This window comes from Sander vitreus, chromosome 3 (genome assembly GCF_031162955.1).
Source record: "Sander vitreus isolate 19-12246 chromosome 3, sanVit1, whole genome shotgun sequence".
NCBI lineage: Eukaryota > Metazoa > Chordata > Actinopteri > Perciformes > Percidae > Sander > Sander vitreus.
Genome location: NC_135857.1, coordinates 18,716,350 through 18,740,734, shown reverse-complemented (window position 1 = coordinate 18,740,734; position 24,385 = coordinate 18,716,350). Strand labels below are relative to the sequence as shown.

The following is a 24,385-nucleotide window of genomic DNA, read 5'->3' as shown; positions in this document are numbered from 1 at the left end:
AATGTCAGTTGAAGTTACAAATATAAGTATTTCTATCCTCTAAAAATATTTTACAATATTCATCAACAAATACAAAACAAATCCAAGGCACTCCTCATTGTAAAAGGTATAAAGGCTTTTATTTTAAAGGCTCGATGAATGGAGTTCCCTGTGTCCCAAACAAATGTTGTGATTTGTAGGTTTTTAACTTGTTCAACAAACAAACCAATGGAAAAGGGCCTTTTTTATTGTTATTTATGGACTCCATTGATTTTCTCTGATACAGTTGCCCCATTCCAAAAAATATACTTTTGCCTATACACACCAAACTATACAGTTCTCTGAGCTGATTTCTGTATATTCAGTGGTAAGTTTCAGCTTTAAGACTTCCTAATAGTAGCTCTATCTCATGGTGAACTTAAGCGCCTCATATCCTTTTCCAGTCCCTTAAAATTGACTAATGTTTATGTTTAAACCAAGTCTGACGTGGTGTATTTCATGCTACAGCCACCACAGAGGAAAGTCCTCCCTGGTTTGTTTAGGTTATACAGCACAGGAATGAGGGAGGACAGAGAGATGGGGAGGAGTGGGAGGTGAGGGAATGATGACAGGGGAATGGGGGGGGTGGAGTTTGGACAATGCTATCTGAATTTTAAAGAGGTGATAGAAAAAGGCAAGGAAAAAAGGGGAGTGGAGGTTCGGAGGAGGGAAAGCGTGGATAAGAAAAGAGGAGAGAAAGGTGGCAGAGGGAGAAATTGGGAGCTTGTGTGTGTGTGTGTGTGTGTGCGTGTGTGTGTGTGTGGGGGGGGTTGATGGGGCAGAGGGGAGGATAATTAGAGGGAGGAGAGGAGCGGAGGGGAAAAAAACGGAAGAAGGAACAGAAGGAAAGTGAGAGGAAGGAGCAAGTTTGTTCAATGAGGGAATGAAAGAATAAAGGAGGGAAAGAAAAAGATGCGGAGGATAAATGTGGGGAGAAGGGAAAAAGAGGAGGAGAAGGAAGGCAGGGACCTTGGGGGTTGCATTCCTGAAGTGCAACCAGCCTGGTGCTGCTCTGCTGCCCAATGTAAACACAGGACAGAGAGGTGGACTGACAGCCTGTCACAGTGACTCATGAGACAGCGATAAAGCAAGCAGGGAAGAGAAATGGAGGTGTGTTATGAAAGAATAAAAAGGACAAAGAAGGTGAAAGAGAATGGGAGCAAGAGACATCTAGTCTACAATCATCTCCTTTTCCTGCACTTATTCTCGTCTCCTTCAGTAAAGCAGGGTAACTCATCCTTCCCCTGGCAGGTGACTACATATTGAGGTCAAAGGGACATCATGTATCCCTGTTAAAACGGATTGTGCTCACAATGCTCTGAATATACATCATATGCTGAATTCATAAACATGGTTTCATTCCCAAAGCCAGCGGAAGGGAAATCACTTTTGCAGGCTAGTTCACAAATGTGATCAGTCTCAGGGATGTGGTACTAATATTTAGATGTTGTAGTGTACACAGCACCAATCAGCCATGACAGCAGATTTGTCTTGACTCTGGTGCTAGTACGACATCTAGTGGCAATAAAACTGCATTGCAACAAAAAAATGAGTTCTGGTAAAGCTCTATTTCTACCCGTTTGTGTCTACCCAAGTCAAGTCATAAAACTGTGTAAATTGTGTAAATACTATATAGCCAATCCACTGCAGCAGTTTAAATACCATATTCTGACCATATAGTGAAGTAAGTGAACAATTTGAGTAATTCTTCCTACAACACAATACAAGTATAATTACAAATTTAATCCATTGTACTTTTATTACCAAAAAATGAAAATAAGATATAGGACAGGATGGCAAAGTTATGTAAAATACCACATAAACATGAAAAAGTAAGCAAACAGCTGTCTGACAAGAGTGTTTCTTACAGATGTAGGAAACGGAAGCAGCCCTTTGAAATGTTTGGTAATTCATTCATTCATAGGAAGGAGGAATAACTGCCTAAATTACCCAAAAAGTGTAAACAGGGTAAACAACACACAATTTGATATTAAGAAAGAAAAACATAAAATTAAATAAATAACAATATTTTACAAGAGAATAGTCACCTGAGAAAAAATGTCAGAATTGCTAAGAAGACCAAAATATTAATTTTAGGGGGAACGTTAATTTAATTAACAAAGAAAATAAAAACTTTCCCTTTGTATTTAATATTGCACTTTACCTCCTAAAATACTGGAATCTATTGCAGAAAAACAGCTCTTCTGCATTCACACATATTTTCCTTGCCAATGATCATTTCTAATAGACAAAACTAATTGGAGAATAAAACCCTAGACAAAATTAGGGAACCACAGTACATTTCAAACACTTTCAAAACAAAATGAAATGGATACTGCCATGACATGACTAACATTGACTGTTCTATTATGTGCATTAAATTAAAAAAAATAAAACAATTCCACAAAGCTAAACACTAACACAACATAATATTGTAGACTGTGCTATACTTAAGAAAAGGCACAAGGGGAATTTTAAAGTGCAACAACAACAACAACAACAACAACAACACTATCATACTGTTTTTAAAGATGGAACAGTCCAAAAGTGAAACTTGCAGCATGTTTAACAGATCCCACTTCTGCCTGTAGAGGTCAGTGTAACAACAAAATATATATTTTTCCAAACTTTAAACACAGTTTTTTTTTTACTGCTCATAGTGCTGGGAAGTTTTTCTCCACACATAAACTGTTTTCCAGTATACAATAACAAACTCACCACAACCATTTGAAAAGTCTTCTATCTATCTATTTTATTATTATTGTTTTTTTTAGAAGTAAGCTACTCTCAGTTGAATGTCACACTGCTGGAATACTTCCTCAAACACTTAAAAGTCATTGTCAGTGAAATGTCGACAGCATTCCCCAGTGATTCTGATTCACAGAATAGTGCCAATGAGTCACTGACCACTCTGGCGGTTCCTGGCTCGTATACAGTTAGTCAGTCACAAATGTAACGTACACTTGAATGACATATAGTTTTAGTTCTAGATTCTAGAACCAAGAAGACGAAGAAGTCGTTCAGCCATCTTCACCAATTCGGCACTCAAGAGGCCTCTTTCCCTTCATTGCTTTCATTGTGGACTGTTGCCTCCCTGGGGAAATTGAAAAATAGAAAGAAAGGGAAAGGGATGGATAAGGTCAGTTATACAATATTTCAATATAATTTACCGATGTTACAAAGAACATTTTAAGCAACTGGGAATTCATGAATATGGTGTATATATATATATATATATGGTAATTGTAAATATCCACTTACTCCTCACATCCATTTACTCGCCTAAAAGTTACTGCTGCCGCTCCTGGAAACCAACATAGAAACTGTGAGTCATTCATACTTCTTTCTGTTTTTACAAACAGACATGCAAATGTGTGCAAAACCGCTACATTGTGACAAACATAATATCTGTCCTTACCTCTCTTTCCCTTCTTGCATCTCCACCACAGCAGCAATACCGACACAATACTACCCACCACTGCACAGATGGCTTCAATAACAGGACTGCGAAGAACAGGTGGGGGATCAATGGGTGCACCTTCAGATGAGAACAATGTTTATCAGTCTCAAAAGCATATGAACTGGAACAGTTGAGTTTATAACATAACCAACATGTTGTATTTTTTCTTATTGTCAAAAAATCCCATTAAAAGACCAAAACTGAGTGTGTGAGTCCTTCTTTCCACATTTTCACTACCTTGCCTGTGGCTCTTAGCTTCAAACACATTTGCTGTTACTGAAGATATAAATCTTTATAGACAAATCACAAATGTATAGTTTAATTTTTTAAGGGATATATTCAAATATTCAAACAGGAGTAAATTGTGCATTTGTTGGGGACTATTTTAGGCGTGGATTAATACACATTTGATGCGCTAGTAAGTATTTAGGGCAGAAGGATGAGTATGTGGGATTGACTCAATATAAAAGACAGTGCCTATGTCCATGCAACCATTTTGCTCACTGAATAGTTTTTTTTTGTGGCATTTCTTTAGGCCTTTATTATGACAGGACAGCTTAGACATGAAAGGGGAGAGAGAAGGGAATGACGTGCAACAAGAGGTCTCAGGTCAGAGTTGAACCTGGGGCCGCTGCGTTGAGAACTGAGCCTCTGTATATGGGTGTGTGCTCTACCAGGTGAGCTACCCAGGTGCCCCACTGAATAGTTTTTGAACAGTAATGGAGCTCTATGGGGCAGAAGAATTGCCACATTCCTCACATTCCCAACCGCCACTTTGCCCAGCGTCTCATAACGACGCACACGCTCTGCATTCACACAATTCGTCAATATGGCACCTTACCGCGGGGTCGGAGGTGTGTTTATTTGTGCTTTTGAACATAACCGCCGTGAAACATCTTATCATCTTAACATCTTAACATCTTATCTTTATATGTAGTATATAGTTATATGTTGTACAGAATAAAGAGAATGTTTGTATTTGATTAGTCTAAAGCACAACAATTATGAGAAATGAGAAAGCCAAATATGTGTGATCCAGCAGCATGTGGGCTAAAGTGTGAACAAGCTAAACCACTTTAGCATTTTGCAAGCAACATTTTAGCAATATGGCTCTAGGGATAGCAATGTCAGTTGGTTGGTCCATCACTTTAGCCAAGACGGGAAAATCTCAACATCAACTAGACAGATCGACAGTAACTTGTAAAGACATTCATGGTTCTCAGAGGATAAACTTTAAAAACATTAGTGATTTTTCATCATAAGGTCAAATCTGAGTTGGTCCAATAGTAGCTATTTGTCAAATACCTACAAAACTAATTATAGGCTATTCCCATCAGCCTGAGCAGTACTTTGTGTTTATTCATAGTTAGTAAATGTTAGCATGCTACCATGCTAAACTAAGATGGTGAACATAGTAAACATTATACGTGCTAAACATCATCATGTGCTCAAAGCACAGCTGTGCCTATTTACATTCTCACAGACCTGTTGGCTTGTCTTGTTTTTAAGCTTTAAAATCTCTTCACAGAAACTTTGAACTCTTCTGTGAAAGTCAAATATTTACAGGATGTAAAAGAGATGCAAAAAATTCCCTCACATATTCCTTAAACAGTAGCCATCTAAGGGGATCTATGCCAAGGGGTTTCCGTTGCCTTTCACACTTCCCAAAACTTGCCCATTGGGTTGAAAGCATAAAACATATTTTGGTGGAGAAACCATTGGGACTGGTCTTTTTTGAGTTTTATTACTCACAGACTGAGAACATGTCTGAGCTGACGTTGCCCACAGAGCAGCTGATTGACGTCTCTCCATTGGAGCAGTTGAAGTATGCAGTGCTTGAGCTGTTGACCTTCATGGTTTTTGGATCGCTCATTTCACTGCTGTTCAAAAGCGTCCACATCTGACTCTCTGGTACGTTCCACATCACCGTCTTGCCTGGGTACCCACAATGTGAAGCACATGTCACTAGGCAACTGCGATGGTTTTCATCACTGTAGCGCACTGTGAGAGCAGGTTTACTGTAGTTGGCTAGGAGAGACAGACAGAGAAAAACAGCACTGTCAGGAAGCAGTAAGTTGCATTTCCAGCATGTCAAGGGTTCTAAAAATAGCCATGTTTAGTTAAACAAACCATTCATCTTTTTAATGATAGAAGGGGTTTTCAAAGAGCCTCCCTTAGTCCAAGATCACAGACAAATCACCTTTACTGAGAGAGTGATGGATTAGCAAACATTGTTTTGAGAATTATACTGAAGGGATTTTAAGTCTATTCATAGGGTGGCCATGTAATAGATACCCTATTGAGAGTTTAGTTAAGTCATTTCTGTTAAAGGACATGCTGGGATGGACTCCAGACTGCTCCGACCCTGAATAAATAGGCTTGGGAATATACATTACAAATTGGTCTGTGAATGAGATTTCCTTTACCTCAAACAGCACATCCCACTTCAACAAGTATATCTGACAGTAAAATCAAGGTTTAATACCTGCATGGCAAAGGGTTTCCTGTAGACCTAGCTGGCAAGGTCATACGCACAGCCTACTCCTGTGTTCAAATCTGGCTCTAGGGCTCCAGGGCATTGACTTTGTCAATTGAAATTGTCATTCCAAACGTTAAAATGTCTATGGTAGAATAGCTCAAACATCTGCGATTGTGCAGGTATTTGATAAGTGGTAACCCAGATAAAGATTTTGTCTCATTAATTAATTTGGCACTACTTGCACTACTATCAGGAGGAAAAAATATTCTTCACCTATGATGTTAGAAATAATCTGACTGCCTAATTCAGAATACTGTCTGTATATGGTAAATGGACTGCATTTATATTGCACTTTTCTAGTCTTAATGACTACTCAAAGCGCTTTACACACTACAGGCACCATTCACCCAAATCACAGACACATTCATACACTGGTGGCCGAGGTTGCCACCACCTGCTCATCAGATAAACATTCACCCACATTCACACACCGATGGTGCAGCAATTCGGGGTGTTCCAAGGACACTTTGACACATAGACTGCTACCACATGAGCCACAGCCGCACATACAGTATTTTTCTGGTTAGAAACAAAAACTCTGAACAACCTTTAACTCAAACAATCAAATACATTTTTAAATGTCAACACACTCATACGTACATACCTGTGAGACTGAGATGTATGACTTGTTTTTGAGTTGTACTACTGCCACTGTATTGGAAAAGGCACTGATATTCACCACGATGTGAGACGTTCAAATTGTACATGTGCATAGTTGTCTTGTCGTGATCCATTATGGTGTTCTTCCATGCCAGGTGTGATGTATCTTTTGATTCATAGTAGCCATTCACAAATATCTTGCCCTTCTGAAGGTACAAAAATTTTAATTCTCGGTTGGCAATGGGGCAGTGAAAGGTCACATTTCCACCAACCTCCCCTCTGAGCTGAATCAGAGCAGCACTTTCTGCGGAAAAAAGTAAGAGGTTAAAGCATGCTGGGAAATTAAATTGTCTTCAGGAATATTATCTTAAATTATAGGCAAATTGTGTTTCACAAAACGTCTAGGTAGTATTTTTGTAATGTACACTATATAAATAATACACCATGAATGTTTATTTGGCTAATTGTGGATTTAAAATCTAAAGGTATGTGAATGAAGTGTAATATAAGAAACAAAAATAAAATAAATAGGGGACAAAAGTTGTTTTCACTTAGGTGATTCAAACCATTGCTTTCTTATGCTTTATGTAATTTAGTAAAACCATTAACAATATGGTTTGACATATTTATGATTTGACTTGAAATTTATTTGATCTATTTAACCTTTATTTTACCAGGAATACTCCTATTGAGATTTAGAATCTCTTTTACAAGGGAGTTCTGGCCAAGACAGCAACATAACAAGTTTCACATTAAAGAACAAACAACAGACTTAAAACAAAACAGCAAATTGCATCAAACAGTGGATTAGAATAGAACAGAATAGAACTTTATTGTCATTGTCACTTGTACAACGAAATTTTCAAAGTACTGACCCGGCAGGGCGTCATTCTTAAAATATAACCAAAAGTAGTAAAAAAAGAATAAAATGATACATAGTATCTAAAAGTAGCATGAACAGGCATTCATACCTACATACATACACAGCAGCATGAGCAGGCGTACATACATACATCCTTACATACACAGTCACACTTATTAGCAGTGTTCAGTAACAGGACATGTACATTAAGTGGTCAAATAGCCCTTATATACTTAAACCTAAGCAATATACGTTGAGTAAACAGTTATTAGTTTACGCTGTGGGTAGGTGTGAAGGTCAGGGATTTTTGTTTAAGCTTTTTGAAAGCTCCTCTCTTATGACGTAGTAGACAAATCTCAGTTCCTCTTTAGACTCTTTTGCCCTTTGTGTAAAATACACAACTCGTAGTGTCCTTTTCATGTTTTACACTTTCTCGAAAGTGATGTTACAGTGAGCTAAATATTTTACTTTTCATTGTCACCTTGTGTGTCTTTGGCCACCCCATTAATGTTTCAGTGTTTAAAGCTATAGTGAGCAACTATTTTACATTCAAGCCATTGCCACATGAGTTGATTACTCATGAGCTAATTAATCAGCTCCACAAAACTCTCTCTGTATTTCTCAGTGTGGCTATGTTTACAAAAAGGTGTAGTCCGGCGTCATTTGAGCGCAGCAGCTCGAGTGATGCGTTTTACATCACTGCTGAGAAAGGACAACAGCAACGTTCAGCTTTGGAGATGAAGCTGGACATAAAAATTACAAGATAATTACCTCTAATGAAGTATGCATCATGTTTTTTTAATCCTCCGTGTCCTCCTTGATTTGACGGGTTAAACGCTACTTGCAATTGTGTGGAGGAGGGGTGGGGGTGGCACGCAATCGCCGAAGGCTTGTGTCACGTGGATGCGCCGACAGTGTTGTTTTCATTACTTAGAATTGCTCATGGGGGTGACAGAAACTACGCACTATAGCTTTAAATGTTGTGATATCACTAGTACATATTCCTTAGATAAACAACTGGTTTAACTGTAAAACCAAGATGAGGGTGTGTTGTTGATGCACTGATATGCCTACCTGTGACAAGAATGTGCCACGTCAAAGATGCAACCAGAGCCAGCAGCTGGAGGGAAAGCCTTGGGTTTCTTGAAAGACATGAGGAAACATAACTCAATTTTTACATGGTTACCCAGGTAACGCATTACAGTGACACAAAGATGCATACATACAATTTGATAGATAGCAATACGTCATACTTAAATTCCCCTGGCCCTGCGCCCATAGAGTTCAGCAGTGTGAAGTCATAAGATTACAGATAAAAAATACTTATTACAGGAAATAAATGTAACTCTCAGTTCTCAGTATCCTTGCTCCTTTATATACTTTGGTTCCATGTTGCTGTTATGATTTCTGGAGCTTCAGTTGATGACCCTTGACACAGGCAGCAATAGCTCCACTGAGTGATGCAGGGTCACAAACCCTGTTGAATGGATATTTTTGGTTGTTTCCTGACAATCCTTTGTGGCTGACTTACAGTCAGTCTTGAATGAAGAGGCCATTTAAATGAGAAAGTGTTCAGTGACTTGTCTTGGACCACATTAACTAATTTGCATGACTATTGCTGGCTGGTCTGTGGGAATCATTAGGTTCCCCACCCAAAGAAAAATTCAAAAGTGCTGATGAGTTCAGGTCATGTTGTTTACTGATAATGCCATCATTCTCTAATGCTGTGAACATGGTAGATGTAGTATGCAAACAATCTTAAAATAGACTCCAAATGAGTCACAGCATTGCAATGTCTATTGCTGACATTTCAAAATCATGATCAGGTAATAGAAAATGGCAGGAGTACTTACAGAAAATATCGGGGGTTGCAATGTGATGCCTGTTGAAAAGACAAACAAGTTAATCACTGTGATAGGATAGAATCCAGAATCCTATTAGGTCATTGGGGCATTTTCTCAAAATTTTTCATAAATCTAAATTTGTTAGATTGGTTAAAATGGAAAGTGGTTTCAGTCATCCTGAAAGGAAACATCCAAACAGCCACCAAGCTAAAGGAAAGTCACTGTGATCATTATCAAAGTCTTCCTCTACCTGCTCGTTTTATAGTTTTCTACTATATTGTTTGTGGTATTATAGAAACCAAGTGCTGAAAGTATCTGTTAAAGCTAGCAGTTAGCTAGACCTAGACTCCCAGGAAATTCCCAGACAGAAAACAATATCTGAATTATTATCGTTGGAGGCTGTAGTGTAACAGAATAAGGAAAGTACATTTACAGTCTAGAAATTATGACACAGGCTATTTTCTCTTTTCTCTTTTGAGAAAAGCTCCTTGTACTTAAACTCTGCTCTTAAAACACAAATTCACAGAATATCAAGTGCTTTGCAACAAAAAATAACCTTCCATACAGGGAAAACACCACTGTCATGCTTCGTAATGATCAGCAGTGTCAACAGAAACCACATGTAAGGGAATTCCCAAGGGCCTTATCATTATCTAAAGTACTGTATTGTGCATGGGTGATACCAAGTGATACCAGATGGATCATAAAAGTCATATGAATAACCATGGAATCCTTGATTTACTGGGAGGCTAAAATAAACAACAGGCACCATGTCTTCTTCAGTGTTAATTGAGCGGGATATAGACATTTTGATAGAGGTTGTTTGTTACACCAGCACCAATTCTATAGTAATTTTCCGATCTAATATAACTACTCTTTGCATTAAGTACTACCTTTGTGAGAGCTTATGTAGAATTTCTTCAACAACCACAGAGAGGTGTTGATGGAACTCTATGGCAATTCTGAGGCTATACTTTGTGGTTTTAATGTATTGCACAATACAATGTATACAAGTTAGTAAACTTGAGAGCAATGGTAAAGCAGAGAGCATTGATTTAGCATTATGATTGATTGTGTGTTATGTGTGTTTGCGCTCTTCTATCACTTCTTTCTACTATCACCAACAGTTATAGTCAGACGCTTACACAGTGAGACTTTATTGGTCAGGGGATTCCCACATGAGGTAATATGATTTACAAATCATGACTTGCCCTGCTGGATTGTTAAGAGGCAATAAAATGCATGCCTGCCTTCAGATAAGCTACGAAACCACAAAACTGTTCCACACATTTAATTATTATCATCTCATATTGAGTTTCCTTCTTTGTAATGTGGGAGCCATATGATACTTCATGTGGGTAAAATAGAGAGGACTGTAAAGATTTTTTGTTGGGTGAAACTGATTCAATTGAGGTGAAAGACTTGTGGCAGTAGAGGTGTGTATTTGTTTGGCTGCTCCTGCTACACCCCTTCAAGAAAGACAATACACAGGCTAACTTTCTATTTTCTTTCTGTTTTGGGTGACAACAACTGGATGACTGTTTCATAATCAATTCCCATTCCGGGAATATATGTATCCTCAACTCTAGTCACTTGGCCACAATATCCTTTTTACTAAACCAGTTATACATGAAATAAGCAAATACATGTATTTACACAGGCAGTAGGGATTTACACTCTCAGCACACTTATTTAATTGCACTAATTTGCTCTCTCTCTTAACACATTGTTATACACACAAAGCTGAGTAAATGTCCAGGTTTATTTTTAATCAGCAGCACATATTTGCCAATATCATTCCTCCTGTAAGATAGATAGATCAATCTTGCAGAGGCTATACAGATTTTCTGATATGCATGCAGGTTTTAGTTAGTTAGTACTCATGGCTAAAACTTACTAGATTTTTGTGTTACTACTTCCAGTGAAGATTTTGATGCTATGAGTCCACAAAAAAAGAATAGCCTTATTCACAACAACAAAATAAATTGTTTTCAAAAGAAACAAGAAACAGGATGAGGAAACTTACCATAGTGCTGTGTGTCTGTGTAAGTATTGAAGTGAGTGGAGTAAATACGCTACATGTACTTCCTCTGCAGATGGGTGGAGCTGAATGAGTCATTTGACCATTCTAAAAAAAAAAACTCTTTATTGAACAATCAGCAATCTATGCTAAACAACTTGATGTCGACCTGAACATTTAACACAGTCCTGTCTTAGTTGAACAACACTTCTTGCATCTTTGATACAGTATAATAGGCATTTTTCACAGCAGGCATCTTGACTTTGTAGTCACAATAGGAAAAGCACAGGTGTGATTAATAATATTAACAATGGCTTCATTCTATTCAATTGCCCCAGTAAGCCATGACAGTGTTACGTTGAGCCAACATGCACGATATCAGAACTCTGAAACTGAAGCAGCTAAATGGAATTTAGCCTTCATTAATTTTGTTATTTACACCTGTGCTTTTCCTACTGTGACATGCAAATCTAATATTTTATGTAACTAATGTTTGTTTTGGTGAGATTCAACTTGAGCAGCTTAAAGAGGGCATCCACAGAATTGTGTGGGTGTGAGGGTTGTGTGTGTGTGGGTGTGTATTTGAGTGTTGGTGACGTCATTGTCACGTCAGAAGATATCCGGAAGCTCGTTGAACTTCTCTATCTGCTTACCAATTCAGTGTCACCTGACCATGTGGTATGAATTCTTTGGAAGAAATCACTATCATTTAACATGGCAGACAATAGCAGTGATGTAGCCACACTATTCTGCTGCTATGTTTTTTTTTGCATGATGTGTATTAAATGAAGTCACAACTGACAGAACTAAGTACATAACTAACAACGAATGCTTTGAAAGGGAAGAGGGAACTAAATATCATAGTTAACCTTAGTTTAACCCTTGTGTTGACTTCGGGTCACATTGGCCCGTTTTTAATTTTTGTTTTTATCAGAAAAAATGGGATGTAGAAATACGCTGAAAATGTGTAGAAGAAAATTTTTACAATTTAAAATGTTGGAAAAAGCAAAAACAAACTGTGAAAAAAAGTTTTTTTTCAAAGTTGATGGGAAGACAACACAAGGGTTAATGACACGATCAGCCACTATTACACAATCTTTGGACATGAGACTAGGTATGTCATAAAATAATGTTCTATTGTGAAAGCATAGAGTCTTAGGCAAGGCAATAGTAAACATGCCATCTAGTGTGTTTCAGGGTAATAAATCAAAAAATATTTCTACTTTTTGAGCTATAACTATAACCACTTGAGCCACTAAGAGCAACTTTGAATGGTGGAATACAGCAGTAAGATGCATAATATAAGATTGTAAGAAAATGTGAGAATGCATTATGTGCAGTTTATTTATCCATCACAGCTAATATACTCTTTCACTTTATAGTGCTTGGTGTAATAAGGGTGCTACAAAGTGTGCTAAAATGCCTATAGCCTATGTCACACAATATCTCATACGCCGCCTCTAATCAGATTTTCACAAAATGACATTGCTCCATTCTGGCACCAAAGTGGGCACTACGGGACATTTACTTAATACATATTTACCTACATTTGAGGGTGAAGCATCTTCCAAATGATGGTTTATCTATGAAGATTAGTGTTGTGTGAGTTTGTGTGTGTGTGTGTGTGTGTGTGTGTGTGTGTGTGTGTGTGTGTGTGTGTGTGTGTGTGTGTGTGTGTGTGTGTGTGTGTGAGTGTACAATTACTGTGAACTGTGGCTTTTGGGTCAAAGTGGCCTGTCTTGTGAGTCATTTTGCGATTTTGTTTCTCAAATACAGGTGTTCTGCTATTTTAAAGCTGCTTGCTCGTAATTGCTCTGCAGCTAACCACACAGTGTTTCACATACAAGTTTTGTTCTTCTGTCACATTTGGTAAAAGATCTCTTCACTTCTGTTTTTCAATAACATTGCTTTAGCACTTTGTCTAATGACAAATATTAAATTAAGTGCTGTAACTATCCATTTTCATTACTTACTGCTGTTAAAAATTGTTTCATAAGAAAATATAAAGCACTGCATGGTGCTGCAAAGTCTGCAGTTGGTAACTGTCAATTAGCTATCTGTGTGTCTCTCAAAAGCTCTAAATTTGATGTGCTCCAGATATAGTAAGTGTTATTATGATTTACCTCTTTTTATCAAGCAGGCTGTTATGTAGTAAAGGTTTGTCAGTCTGGGAAAGTTATTCCCACTCTAGGACCTGGAGAGCATGTTGCTGCTTTAGTAAATTGATGAGTGTGAATTGCACACACAATTGGATTGATAGTTCAAGGGGCAATAGCAAGCAGTGTTATTGTTAATCCTGCTTGTCAACAATAAAGATAAAGGTCATCATACTGATTTCCTGAAGCTTTAATTATATGCAGTTAGGTGTGAGGATGCTGTGTGACAACAGTTTCCCTTCTATCTATCTAAGATCAGTGACAGAAATGAAACTATCAAGGGAATCCCTATTCTTAAGTTGTTTTTTTTTCTGTCACATTCAGTAAAACATCTTTTCACTTCTCTTTGTTTTAGCATTTTGTCTGATGACAAATATTAAATTAAGTACTGTAATTATCCATTTTCACTACCTACTTAATTCATGTTTATCGTCATTCAAAAAAGTTAATAATTTGAAAGGTTCCCAGCTAACTAAACTGACCTGAATATAAGAAGTGGAGTGTGTCTCTAATGTATTAACTTTGATTTTAATATTTAATTGAATATCTACTTTGACATTTGAGGAATAAAGATTTACATAATAAAGTGTTTCTTACCCACATGCATGTTAATGTCACCCAGTGTTAGCTCAGTGAGATTCTCTTTCCTCTAGTCTTTTCATAGCTCCTTGTACATTCTCCTTTGACACTTTTATTGACCTTGTGATACTTTTTCCAACGAAGTCAAGGAAACGTGTTTGGAAAACCAAACAATAGGTTTCGTTTTTATACATGTGTAGCCACATTTCAGAGTAGGTCTATCCCAGCTGGGTGGAAAGCAGGGGAATGTCCCTGAGCTCAACAGTGATCCCCCACTTTTGGAAAGACTCCAGTTCAGGAAGTGATTTTCCCCCATTCAAATCTCACTTGATGTTTTAGAAAAATGCTTATAGAGTTGTAAGCCTGCAACCAAGCCATCCAGCTACGAGATGAATTGTGACCATAAAACATTTGATTCGGCACAAAAGAAAAATTTGAAAATGGTAATTAAGGAAAAGGTACAATACTGTGTACATAAACTATCATAGACTTCAATCATAGATGTATATATACTGTATATATCTATAGACTTCAATGGTAGCTGCTCACTAGCTGTTTGTGGGTTCGGTAAACATTTCATTGGTAACAGCGAGCTCCACCAATCAGAGACATCACTGTTACGCTTAGGGTTGTGGGTAGTGTACTTCTCCATTACACTGCGAATAATGTTTTTCTTAAAACAAGATTGATGTCATATGAGGCTTCTACAGGGGCATAAACCTTTGTTTAACAATCTTGTAGCTCAAGGTAAGTCTACCTTGGATGGTTTAGACATTATGGCTAATAATCAAAATCCTTATGGAGAAAATTAATGGGATTTTCACTTCCGGATTCACACTGTTCAGCTCTATTGAATGTGGCCAATATGCCTTTAGACTGCAGCAAAAAAACGACAGTATAAGAAGATAATAATAATAATAATAATAATAATAATAATAATAATAATAATAATAATAATAATAATGATAATACATTTTATTTATATAGCGCTTTACATGGTACTCAAAGACACTTTACAGTAAAACCAGTACATATAGCACATTAAAAACAGATAAGCAATAAAACCAACACATAAAACAAGCATATTACCTTTGCCTATCTGGGGTGTTCTTGGGCACAGAAGAGTTGGAAGTTGTTAATGAGTTTAAATACTTAGGCGTGATTATAGACTCCAGACTCTCTTTTAAAAACCGTTAAAATGATATCCAATAGAATTAAATTCAATCTTTGTAATTTTAAGCAAATCAGAGGATCTCTGTCAGATGCAGCTGCCCTGATGTTTCTGCACTCAATGATACTTTCACACTTGAACTACTGCATCACCAGCTGGTCTATGTCGGGTTCTACTATCCTAAAATCAGTTGAGCTTCTGTACAAAAAGCTTCTGTACTCAAAACTCTAGATAAAAAACCTTTCTCTTATCATCATTGCAACATCTTAGAGAAATATAACTTACTGAGTTTTGATCATTTTTGTAAATTTTCCTCAATGTGCTTAATTTATAAAGTATTACATGGCCTGGTGCCACCTCCACTGCTAGAGTTTATTAAATACAGACAGACTCGGATCACCAGAGCTGTTGTAAACAGGGACTGTGAGGTTCCTTTTAGAAAATCCTCATTCAGCCATAACGCACTATCTATTAAAGGTAGTGCATTATGAATATACTACCCCCAACTATAAGGGGATGTCCCACTTTGGCCACCTTTAAGAGCCAAGTAAAGTTGTGGCTTAGAGCTAACCAAATGTGCAACCACCTCTAACTGTATACAAATGAATTGTGTTTCCGTTTTAACACCTACTAATGAATTGTCCTGCTTTTCTTTTTCTTTCTTTTTCTTTCTCCTTGTTTTATATAGCAAATGTTACTATTGTATATCTTTTGTCATTTTTTTATTGTAACTTCAACCTGCCTAATGGACTTCAGATGGAAATTAGCATTTGTACGTGTACTGCTGTACATGTTCACCAATGTGCATTGTCCTGAAATAATTCAGTTAAATTAAATGAAAAGCAATTAAAAACAATAAAACCAGTAACTATCAGGTGAGACATGTTAGACTATTGTATGTGGAAAGCTAATCTAAAGAGGTGTGTTTTGATTAGTGTTTTGAATGTGTCCAGGTCAGTACAGTCATGGATGTGTATGGGTGGGGAATTCCAGAGGGAGGGGGCTGCAGTGGTAAAAGCTCACCATTGCAATAAAATGTTGCTTCTTTGGGGGGAAAATACTGATTACCAGGAAACTGTGCCAATCCTGGATTTAGTCACAACATTTAGGGAAGACACAGTATATGTACATGTGTATCCCTGACAAATTTGACAAAAGTACCCAGAAATTAGAGCCTCCTCCTTGCCCTTGACTCACCCCTCTAATTTCCATTTCGCCTTTCACAACACATTTTAGTATATTACTAGATATCTGGTGTCCTTTTTTGGAATCCTTGCTGCAAAATGCTACCAGTAAAGCTATTTAGGACAGAATGTGTTATGGTCATTTATTAACATCAGGATCTGTGGCATTCTGAATGTGGAAGTTAACACCCACAGGCTTCCTTATATCTTTGCTTATGTGGTGTACAGGAATCTGTGAGAACCAAATGCCAAAGGGAGTTAATGAACAAATCAGTTCTCATTATTCTGGGGGATTTTAAAACTCAATCTCATATTAAATACTAGCAGCTTTCTTCAGTAACTTTCTGTCTGAAAAGTCCCCCCTAAACTGCAAATACCCAATATATTTGTTAAAAACAGTTTCACAAGAAAATAAAAAGCACTGCATGGTGCTGCAAAGTCTGCAGTTGGTAACTGTCTATAAGCTATCTGTGTGTCTCTCGAAAGCTCTAAATTTGATGTGCTCCAGAAATAGTAAGTGTTATTATGATTTACCTATTTTTACCAAGCAGACTGTAAAGGTTTGTCAGTCTGGGAAAGTTATTCCCACTCTAGGACCTAGGAGAGCATGTTGCTGCTTTAGTACATTTGAGGAGTGTGGATTGCATACACAACTGCATTGCCCAATAGCAATCAGTGTTATTGTTAATCCTGCTGGTCAACAATAAAGATAAAGGCCATCATACTGCTTGAGCTTTAATTACATGACGCTGTGTGACAACAGAGTTTCCCTTGTATCTATATAAGGTCAGTGACAGAAATGAAACTATCTAACTAAGGGAATAACTAAGGGAATCCTTATGAAGTTTTTTGTGTGTGTGAGTGTTAAAGGTCATTCTTTGTTATCTGACATTAAAGCCCTGTCTTGAAAAGGGGCCCTATGTTAAATTCTAGTTTTTAGACCATTATTTCAATTCATTATTTGTTCCTACATGATGTATATTCCTGAAATACATTGTATTAAAAATAAAGTATCACACAGCAAACATGAGGCCAGGTTATAAATCCATTATAGAAATACTATACACAATGCACACAGATAATTGTTAATAGGGACCTAGCGGGTCGTGGTAGGTTAACCCGTCCCTGATTACAGAGACATTTTGACATGCCATCATGGGCAAAACACAGGTGTAAAAAATAAACTCACTGACTCACTGTACACTGGTTTACTGGACACATGAATAATACAGAGTCATCGTTAATGTTAATAGTATCACATGTGCCACTGTGACAAGTCAAAATGTCTGCTTTGAAAAAGGCCTATTGAAGTAATAGACAACGTGAATATACAATTCATAAACATTCAGAAATAGCCTAGAAGTATCTTAAATTAAAAACAGAGAATTGTCTATTATTGTTGAATTAAAAATCCCTGACATGACACAATCTCTTTTTAGAAGACACGTACTACAGAAAAGGAAACAGGTGTCTTGCTCTTTCTCGGTTTCTTAGTTTGGTAATGCTGATCGCATGTGAGCCATAACATTTGTTATATTAATTCGTAATACATACCATTCAATTACTCTGATACCATGAGCAAATTCCACAACCTCAATGTATTGTGGTTGAGTTAGATGATGACGAAGACATCAGGAAGCTTGATGAACTTCCCTGTCTGCTTACCAGCTCAGTCTCACCTGACCATGTGGTATGAATTCTTTGGAAGAGATCACAACAGTGGTATAGTCTACAATTGTTTTGTGTAAGAACTGTAACAGAATCTGTGTTGCGAGTCACCCAGGAACAACAACACAGTAGCTTGGCGGTCATTCTCTGCAAATTTGAAATTAACTTATGTGAATAATTAAAGTAGATACGAAACGAAAGTGAATTTAAACTACACTCTTTTAGTGTTTTTGTGAGCCTGCCCCTGAAGCTATAGGCTACTGCTGTTTCGGGTGACACTGTATTCTGCACTGAATCCATTCAGCCTTTTTTCTTATGCAACAGTTACTTTGTATGTAGCTTATATATTTGTTTTTCTGTATTTATTGTTTATTTTATGTTAATGTTTAATATGATTGTTTGTTTGTTTATGAATGCACTGTCCTTTCACCAAGGCAAATTCCACATAAGTGTAGGCTACTTATAGTGGCAATAACACCTTTTCTGATTCTGATTCACTGCAGCAGATGTTAAAGTTACAGAAACTACAGAAAATGAGCCAGATGAGGGAAAAATCCCAGTATTCTCAGTATGAAAAACTAGACTGCACCCCTGGATCACAATTATTTAACATGGCAGACAACAGTATCTATAATATTCTCCTGCTAATCTGTCATCGTCCACTTTGTAGTGATTGGTCTAAGAAGATGCAACAAGTGTGCTTAAATGCATGTATGTCAGACGCCACCTCTCGTCAGATTTGCTCCATTCTGGCACCAAAGTGGGCACTACTGACGTTTACCTAATACATATATTACCTACTTTCTCAGATACAGGTGGTATCCTTTTGTCTCAAAATTCTAGTTTTCAGACCATTATTTCAGTTAATTCTTTTTTTTTCTTAGTGCATATTCCTGAATTAAATTTGTGTTTGTTGAATGCTTAAATTAATTGTTGTTTTGTCTTTGTTAAAATGGTCAAATTAAAAAAGTAGTAGGCTAATACCAATTTATCTTGAATACATTGAGCTTCTCAGAAAGACCTATGTGAGAAAACCTTATGGAGATATACCACGGCTGAAACGAACCAAAGTATGCTGCCTTGCTGGGCTGTGCACCTATTCTAAGTAAATAGCCTAAGTTAATTGCGTAGTGTTGTAGTTCTGCTGTGTCACGTGGTACAATGGCTCGCAGTTGCTACGGTACCCACGCAAGCATAATCTTGGAGACACACACACACACACACAGGCACGAGTAACAGATTGCTACAGCTTCCCTCTATGAATTGCGTTACTGAAAGCTCCGAGTAGACTATTTGGTGGCAAAACGGTATGAAACCAAGGTTTCTTTTAGTGTGTTAGCGTGCTAAGGTCAAGCCAGCTAGCTACAATGTTTAACTTTAACACAGAGGGGAGCTAATGTTAGCTAACGTTAGCCATAGCTTAGTTATAATGCTGCACCATAACTATGTAGACATTATTTTAGTCCTTCCTATGTAAATGGTAGAAGCTTATCAAGCATGCTGGTTTTATAAACTAACGTTGTTTCAGCGCTAACACATTTAAGATAGTAAAGTTATAACGTTAGCTAATTAGCTAACAGTTTAGTAGCGATATCAGCACTGGTTACGTTAGCACTGCCCTACGCATCACTTTAAAGACGGGTTAGCTTGAACGTCAACGTAAGTTACCCAACCATGTTTAGGGCAAAGTAACTAACGTTAGTTATAGTTGCATAGACAGTGAACCGGGAAACTTGAACTGGTCATGTGATTGACGGAAGCTAAGCTGGTCTAATACGATTCTATTTGTTTCTAGCTCGGCAGAATGCAAAGTTAACTTACATAGCTAGCGTATTAGGTTAAAGCGTAACCAACACTAGGTTCAACTGAAAAGCCTGATATGGCCGCAGTTTTATTCTTGATGCAGTAGTAATTAACATGGATCTAAGATGGTTACACTTACTAAAATGAGGAAGGGTTGACAATAGAAAATTCCCAAGTCTAAAGAATCTGTATAAATAACCTTGAGGCTTAAAAAAGATATGTAGTAACTGTTTTACACAATAGCGACCATTAAGCCATATCCCTCCCTGTGGTTCTTTACCGTGTTGTTTTCTGTTTACTATAGCTTTCTCAGCATCAGTACATCATTGCAGCTGAAAGATGCCCCACGGTTTAGATGATGCTCGCAAAAAGTTTATCCTGACCACAACTGGAAACTTCTATGGGGTAAAGCCTTCGTTGTCCCTGGTTGACAGCCCAGAGCTCAATAACTTCTTGGATGATGGAAATGAATTTGTCCTGTCCGTCAGCAGACATGACAATGACCTTCACTTGTCAAATAAGGTAACACAAATGTTTAAAGCATCATTACAATGTTACATTTTACTAGTATGGACCAACATATCCATGTGAAAGAATTTCCCTTGATTCTAAATAGCATTTCCTTAACAATTTTTCACTGTATTTGTGCAGATCATGTAACGTTAATCATGCATCATACTTAAAACAACAATTGACTTGAAAATAAAACTAATTTTTCTTATTAAACATTTAATCTTCCTTTGTCAGATTGATGCATCGGGGGACAGCAGAGAGAAGGTGTTGGTGTTCTTCAAGCTGCATCCCACAGTGATCACGGAAGACAACCTTCACCAGAGCCTCCTTGTGTCGTCCATGCTGGAGTCTCCCATCAACACCCTCTACCAGGCCATAAGACAAGTCTTTGCACCTGTACTGCTGAAGGTGAGCCTGTCTCTGTGTATTAAATAGATGCTTTTTGAAATATGTAGGCTTTGGTAGTAACATCAACCACAATTGAAGATTCTGCTAGACCACACAGTCAACAAAAATTCAAAGCAAATATTAGGATGTAACATTTATGAAGCTACTATTTGGAACATATTTCAAGTTGGAATTAGTCAAAACTTTTACTATACTATTTGTAGTTAGAAAAAAACACTCCTCTTGACTATTAACATTGAAAAGGAAGAAAAACTAGAGATAATTGACAGCAAATTATTGTAAATAAATACTACATCACAATTATGAGATGTGCATACATAATTTCAAGAGTTTTGGGGTGCCCAAACAAGGCAGGAGAAGAGAACAAGACTATTTAGTCTAAAACTTGAGAAAGTGTCTCTTTCTTTCACCTTTCACCTCGAGGATGACCACTGGCGTTCAGCATTTGACCCTAAGCTGGCAGGCCTGCTAAGTGAGCTGGAGCTTGGCTTAGGCTCAGTGGTCCGCCAGTCTGGAGCACAATCCTCTGCCAAGAGGGGCCGCAAGGAAGAAGATGTCCTCGGTATGCATAAATATATTTTTGCAGAAATAAATAGACATCAGGCCCGTAGTGTCTACAGAATGATCATAGGTAAAAGATATAAATTATAAAATATATATGAGATAGCTTTCAAATAGTTGGATTTTGAAGGGACATACAATAATCATGCAATTTGGTAAAATATCTTGCTAGTATGTATAAAAGGATAGTTAATCCTTAACAGTGGGAGCTGTGGTGACATGCTCTCTCAGCTAAACTGTAATGGACAGCTGCACCTGAATTTATTACTGACTTGTAACCTTTTGGCTTAAGACTATATACAGTACTGTTTTTGACTAATATATGTGTGTAATCTCAGTACGCCTATCACGAAAAGTTAATTAGCATCGCATTTGTTCACTTCATAAAGTGAAAACTCATAACTGAATCTGATAAAAACAAGGATACATTATAATTTTCAAACAATGTACTTGTTTTTTCCACTCTATGCAGGCATCCTGATTCCCAGTGATGAGTTTCAGTACTGGGATGATCTCTCTGAGTCTGCGGAGAAAAGCAGTGTGCGAGAAAGGGCTACGTATTTCACTGAGCAATTTAAACCCATAAAAAAGGTATGCATGCAAACATGTATGTATCAGGACTGGCAACATGAACAATCTAAGATATTATGTTTGCTACATTTGGTTTTTGTATGTATACAGGGTGGTTACTAAGTAAATTACAATTATTGAGATGAAGATCAAACTATAATCTGTAACTGTACTAAGCAATAATTCTACAGAGAATTTGGTAAAAGAAAGCCATTACATCTTGGTACATTTAGTTGTTTTAAGTTTGAAAACCTTGAAATTGTGAGTCTCAACATTAACATTATTTTACAAACTGCTTTGAACAGTGTTAAATAATTGTTCTCGAAGTTGATATTTCAAATTCCTGTGAACTAACTGGGAACCAACGATGTGTCTCTGTGATTTCCCCAGGAGTATGGTGGTCTTGATAGCTTGTCTATGCCTGATGTTGGGGATCTCGTGGAACAGAGCAAAGACACTCTGGATGATGTTTGGAGGCAGACTGATTTTGAGCCTTATCCAGAAACACGCATGGTCCGACTCATGGATGTTATCGGTGGGACTCTCACACGCATTCACAAACGAAAACCAGGAAATGAAAACAAATATTTGCTGATATTGTCTTTAAGATACAGTGTGCGTCAAGAGTTCTGATAATTTTGCTACAGTGGTTGTTGAAAATAAATGCTAATTTTTGAGAACTGAAACCAACTTTGTTTTCCGAGGAAATCCTTAATATACATTACTCAGTGTATTTACAGAACATTGTTTGTATGTTGGTGCATCACTGTGTTTTGGGTGCTTGTGTATGTGGCAATTCTGTCGTCTTTTCTTTTGTTTGTGTACAAGGTGGAACCCTTGGAAGATATGTGCAGAGAAAGCTAAGCGGTCTTAAAATCTTTGAGGAGCCTTTTGTATCAGTGAGGGAGAACCTGAGAATGGGTGTTGCCATCTGTGAACAGTGGGTGGTAGCCTGTGAGCGTCTGACTGGACAGGTATGGAATAGATAAAAAAGGGGGGAAAAGTGCATACAGAATGGTCTCAAAAATCAATACCTTTACCATTTCTCTCACAATAAAACACCTTATTTCAATTCAACTGGAAATAATGCAATTAAACATAAATTGTGACTGAAAATCTATCTCCATCTTATAAAATAAAAGCTAGAAGGAGATCATCTGTTTGATTGTAGTAAACATTGAACACATTTAATGGCCTTTATTCTCAGGTGTGGAAGAGACATGCTCCACACCCCTGGAAGGGAAACAAGCACTGCCCGCAAACCCTTCATTGCCTTGCAAGAAGATTGGATGAGGTAAGATATGGTTCTAATCCAGGGTCAAGGAAACACTTTCTGTAGAAAAGACGTTATTCAATAGTGCATATTTTTCTTTTTCACATGACATTGTGCTACACTGGTTGTATTACATTCAGTGCTTAAAATATATCTGCAGTCTTTTTTGTCTTCTCTTTGTTTCTGCTTGTATGTTAAAGAGCAGACGTCACATTTAAATGGAATTTCCACTTCATGTTTATTTTGAAATCAGAACAAGGAAGGAAAAGTGAATCGTAACTAGATTAATACAGAGACTTGTTAAGCACCTTATTAATCAAGAAAGTAATTTACTTTACTACTAATTTATGTACAGATCCTAACTTTTGTCTTTACTTGAATTGTGAACCTTTGTTGGCTTAAAGGAGCCTGTGCAATTGGACAGCCTTATTAACCCGTTATGACATATTTTGTCGTGAAACGTAGTTTATGAAGAAGTGAGGCCCTGAATTTGGACATGGCCTTTGATAAACTATGTGCACCTAATAGCTGTTTGTACGTGCGTGACAGTGCAGACCAGGATCATTCCTTTGTAACCTCTGTAGACAATTGTTAACTGTGGTACAGATCTATGATGCTGTTAAAACCTTACTTGACCTGGCAAAGTGTTTTTTTAGCATAGAAAGGCTACCACGGACTTGGTAAAGTGGCAACATTGATCCAGAGGCATATAGCCACTGTCACATAAAAACAGATGGCTCCTTCCTCTTTACAATAAATTGTATAATTTCCCTTATGCACGCTTATGGACATCTCTGTTTTTTTAGGCTGTCCCATACCCATACACACAGCGGCACAGAATTAGTGCCATAGTCTGATAAGTCAGTCACAAATTGTAGTTCATGTTGATCACTCCTGTGATCCTAATAACCAAAGACATCACTAAAACAGTTGATATAGATAACATGTGAAAACATTATTTATGTCTACCAGGTTGTGACTCTACGAACAGTTCATGAGAAACTGCTGCATCTGCTACCAGGAAGGAAGCAGCAGGCATTGACTTCAGATCGTGTGTTTGAGCCTTTTTCTGGACTCAACCCTCTGCATTACAACCCCTACACTGAGGTTAGTTGTTGGAAATGGTGAGTGTGCATGTGTATGTGCATGTGAGACT

At 37.4% G+C, this 24,385-nt stretch overlaps 2 protein-coding genes across 5 annotated transcripts in view; one reads left to right on the top strand and one right to left on the bottom strand.

Annotated features, from left to right (window-relative positions):
- Nucleotides 1-1,758: 1,758 nt before the first annotated feature.
- On the bottom strand, nucleotides 1,759-11,416 carry LOC144515475 (T-lymphocyte activation antigen CD86-like). The gene is made up of 8 exons (XM_078246351.1): nucleotides 11,350-11,416; nucleotides 9,333-9,361; nucleotides 8,554-8,621; nucleotides 6,622-6,921; nucleotides 5,231-5,506; nucleotides 3,437-3,556; nucleotides 3,280-3,322; nucleotides 1,759-3,112 (listed from the first exon to the last, which is right to left on the bottom strand). The coding sequence occupies exons 1-8, from the start codon at nucleotides 11,350-11,352 to the stop codon at nucleotides 3,064-3,066; spliced, it is 888 nt and encodes a 295-aa protein (XP_078102477.1). The 5' UTR covers nucleotides 11,353-11,416; the 3' UTR covers nucleotides 1,759-3,063.
- Nucleotides 11,417-19,317: 7,901 nt separating this feature from the next.
- Nucleotides 19,318-24,385, top strand: part of dync2h1 (dynein cytoplasmic 2 heavy chain 1) — a 108,178-nt gene continuing 103,110 nt past the window's right edge. For all 4 annotated transcript variants that reach the window (XM_078246350.1, XM_078246348.1, XM_078246349.1 and 1 more), the window contains exons 1-9: nucleotides 19,318-19,408; nucleotides 20,209-20,426; nucleotides 20,652-20,825; nucleotides 21,249-21,387; nucleotides 21,859-21,977; nucleotides 22,347-22,491; nucleotides 22,785-22,930; nucleotides 23,164-23,250; nucleotides 24,202-24,336. In XM_078246350.1, the coding sequence (XP_078102476.1) occupies nucleotides 20,244-20,426; nucleotides 20,652-20,825; nucleotides 21,249-21,387; nucleotides 21,859-21,977; nucleotides 22,347-22,491; nucleotides 22,785-22,930; nucleotides 23,164-23,250; nucleotides 24,202-24,336 (1,128 nt within the window). In that variant the 5' untranslated portion in view covers nucleotides 19,318-19,408; nucleotides 20,209-20,243. The remainder of the gene's footprint in view (nucleotides 19,409-20,208; nucleotides 20,427-20,651; nucleotides 20,826-21,248; nucleotides 21,388-21,858; nucleotides 21,978-22,346; nucleotides 22,492-22,784; nucleotides 22,931-23,163; nucleotides 23,251-24,201; nucleotides 24,337-24,385) is intronic.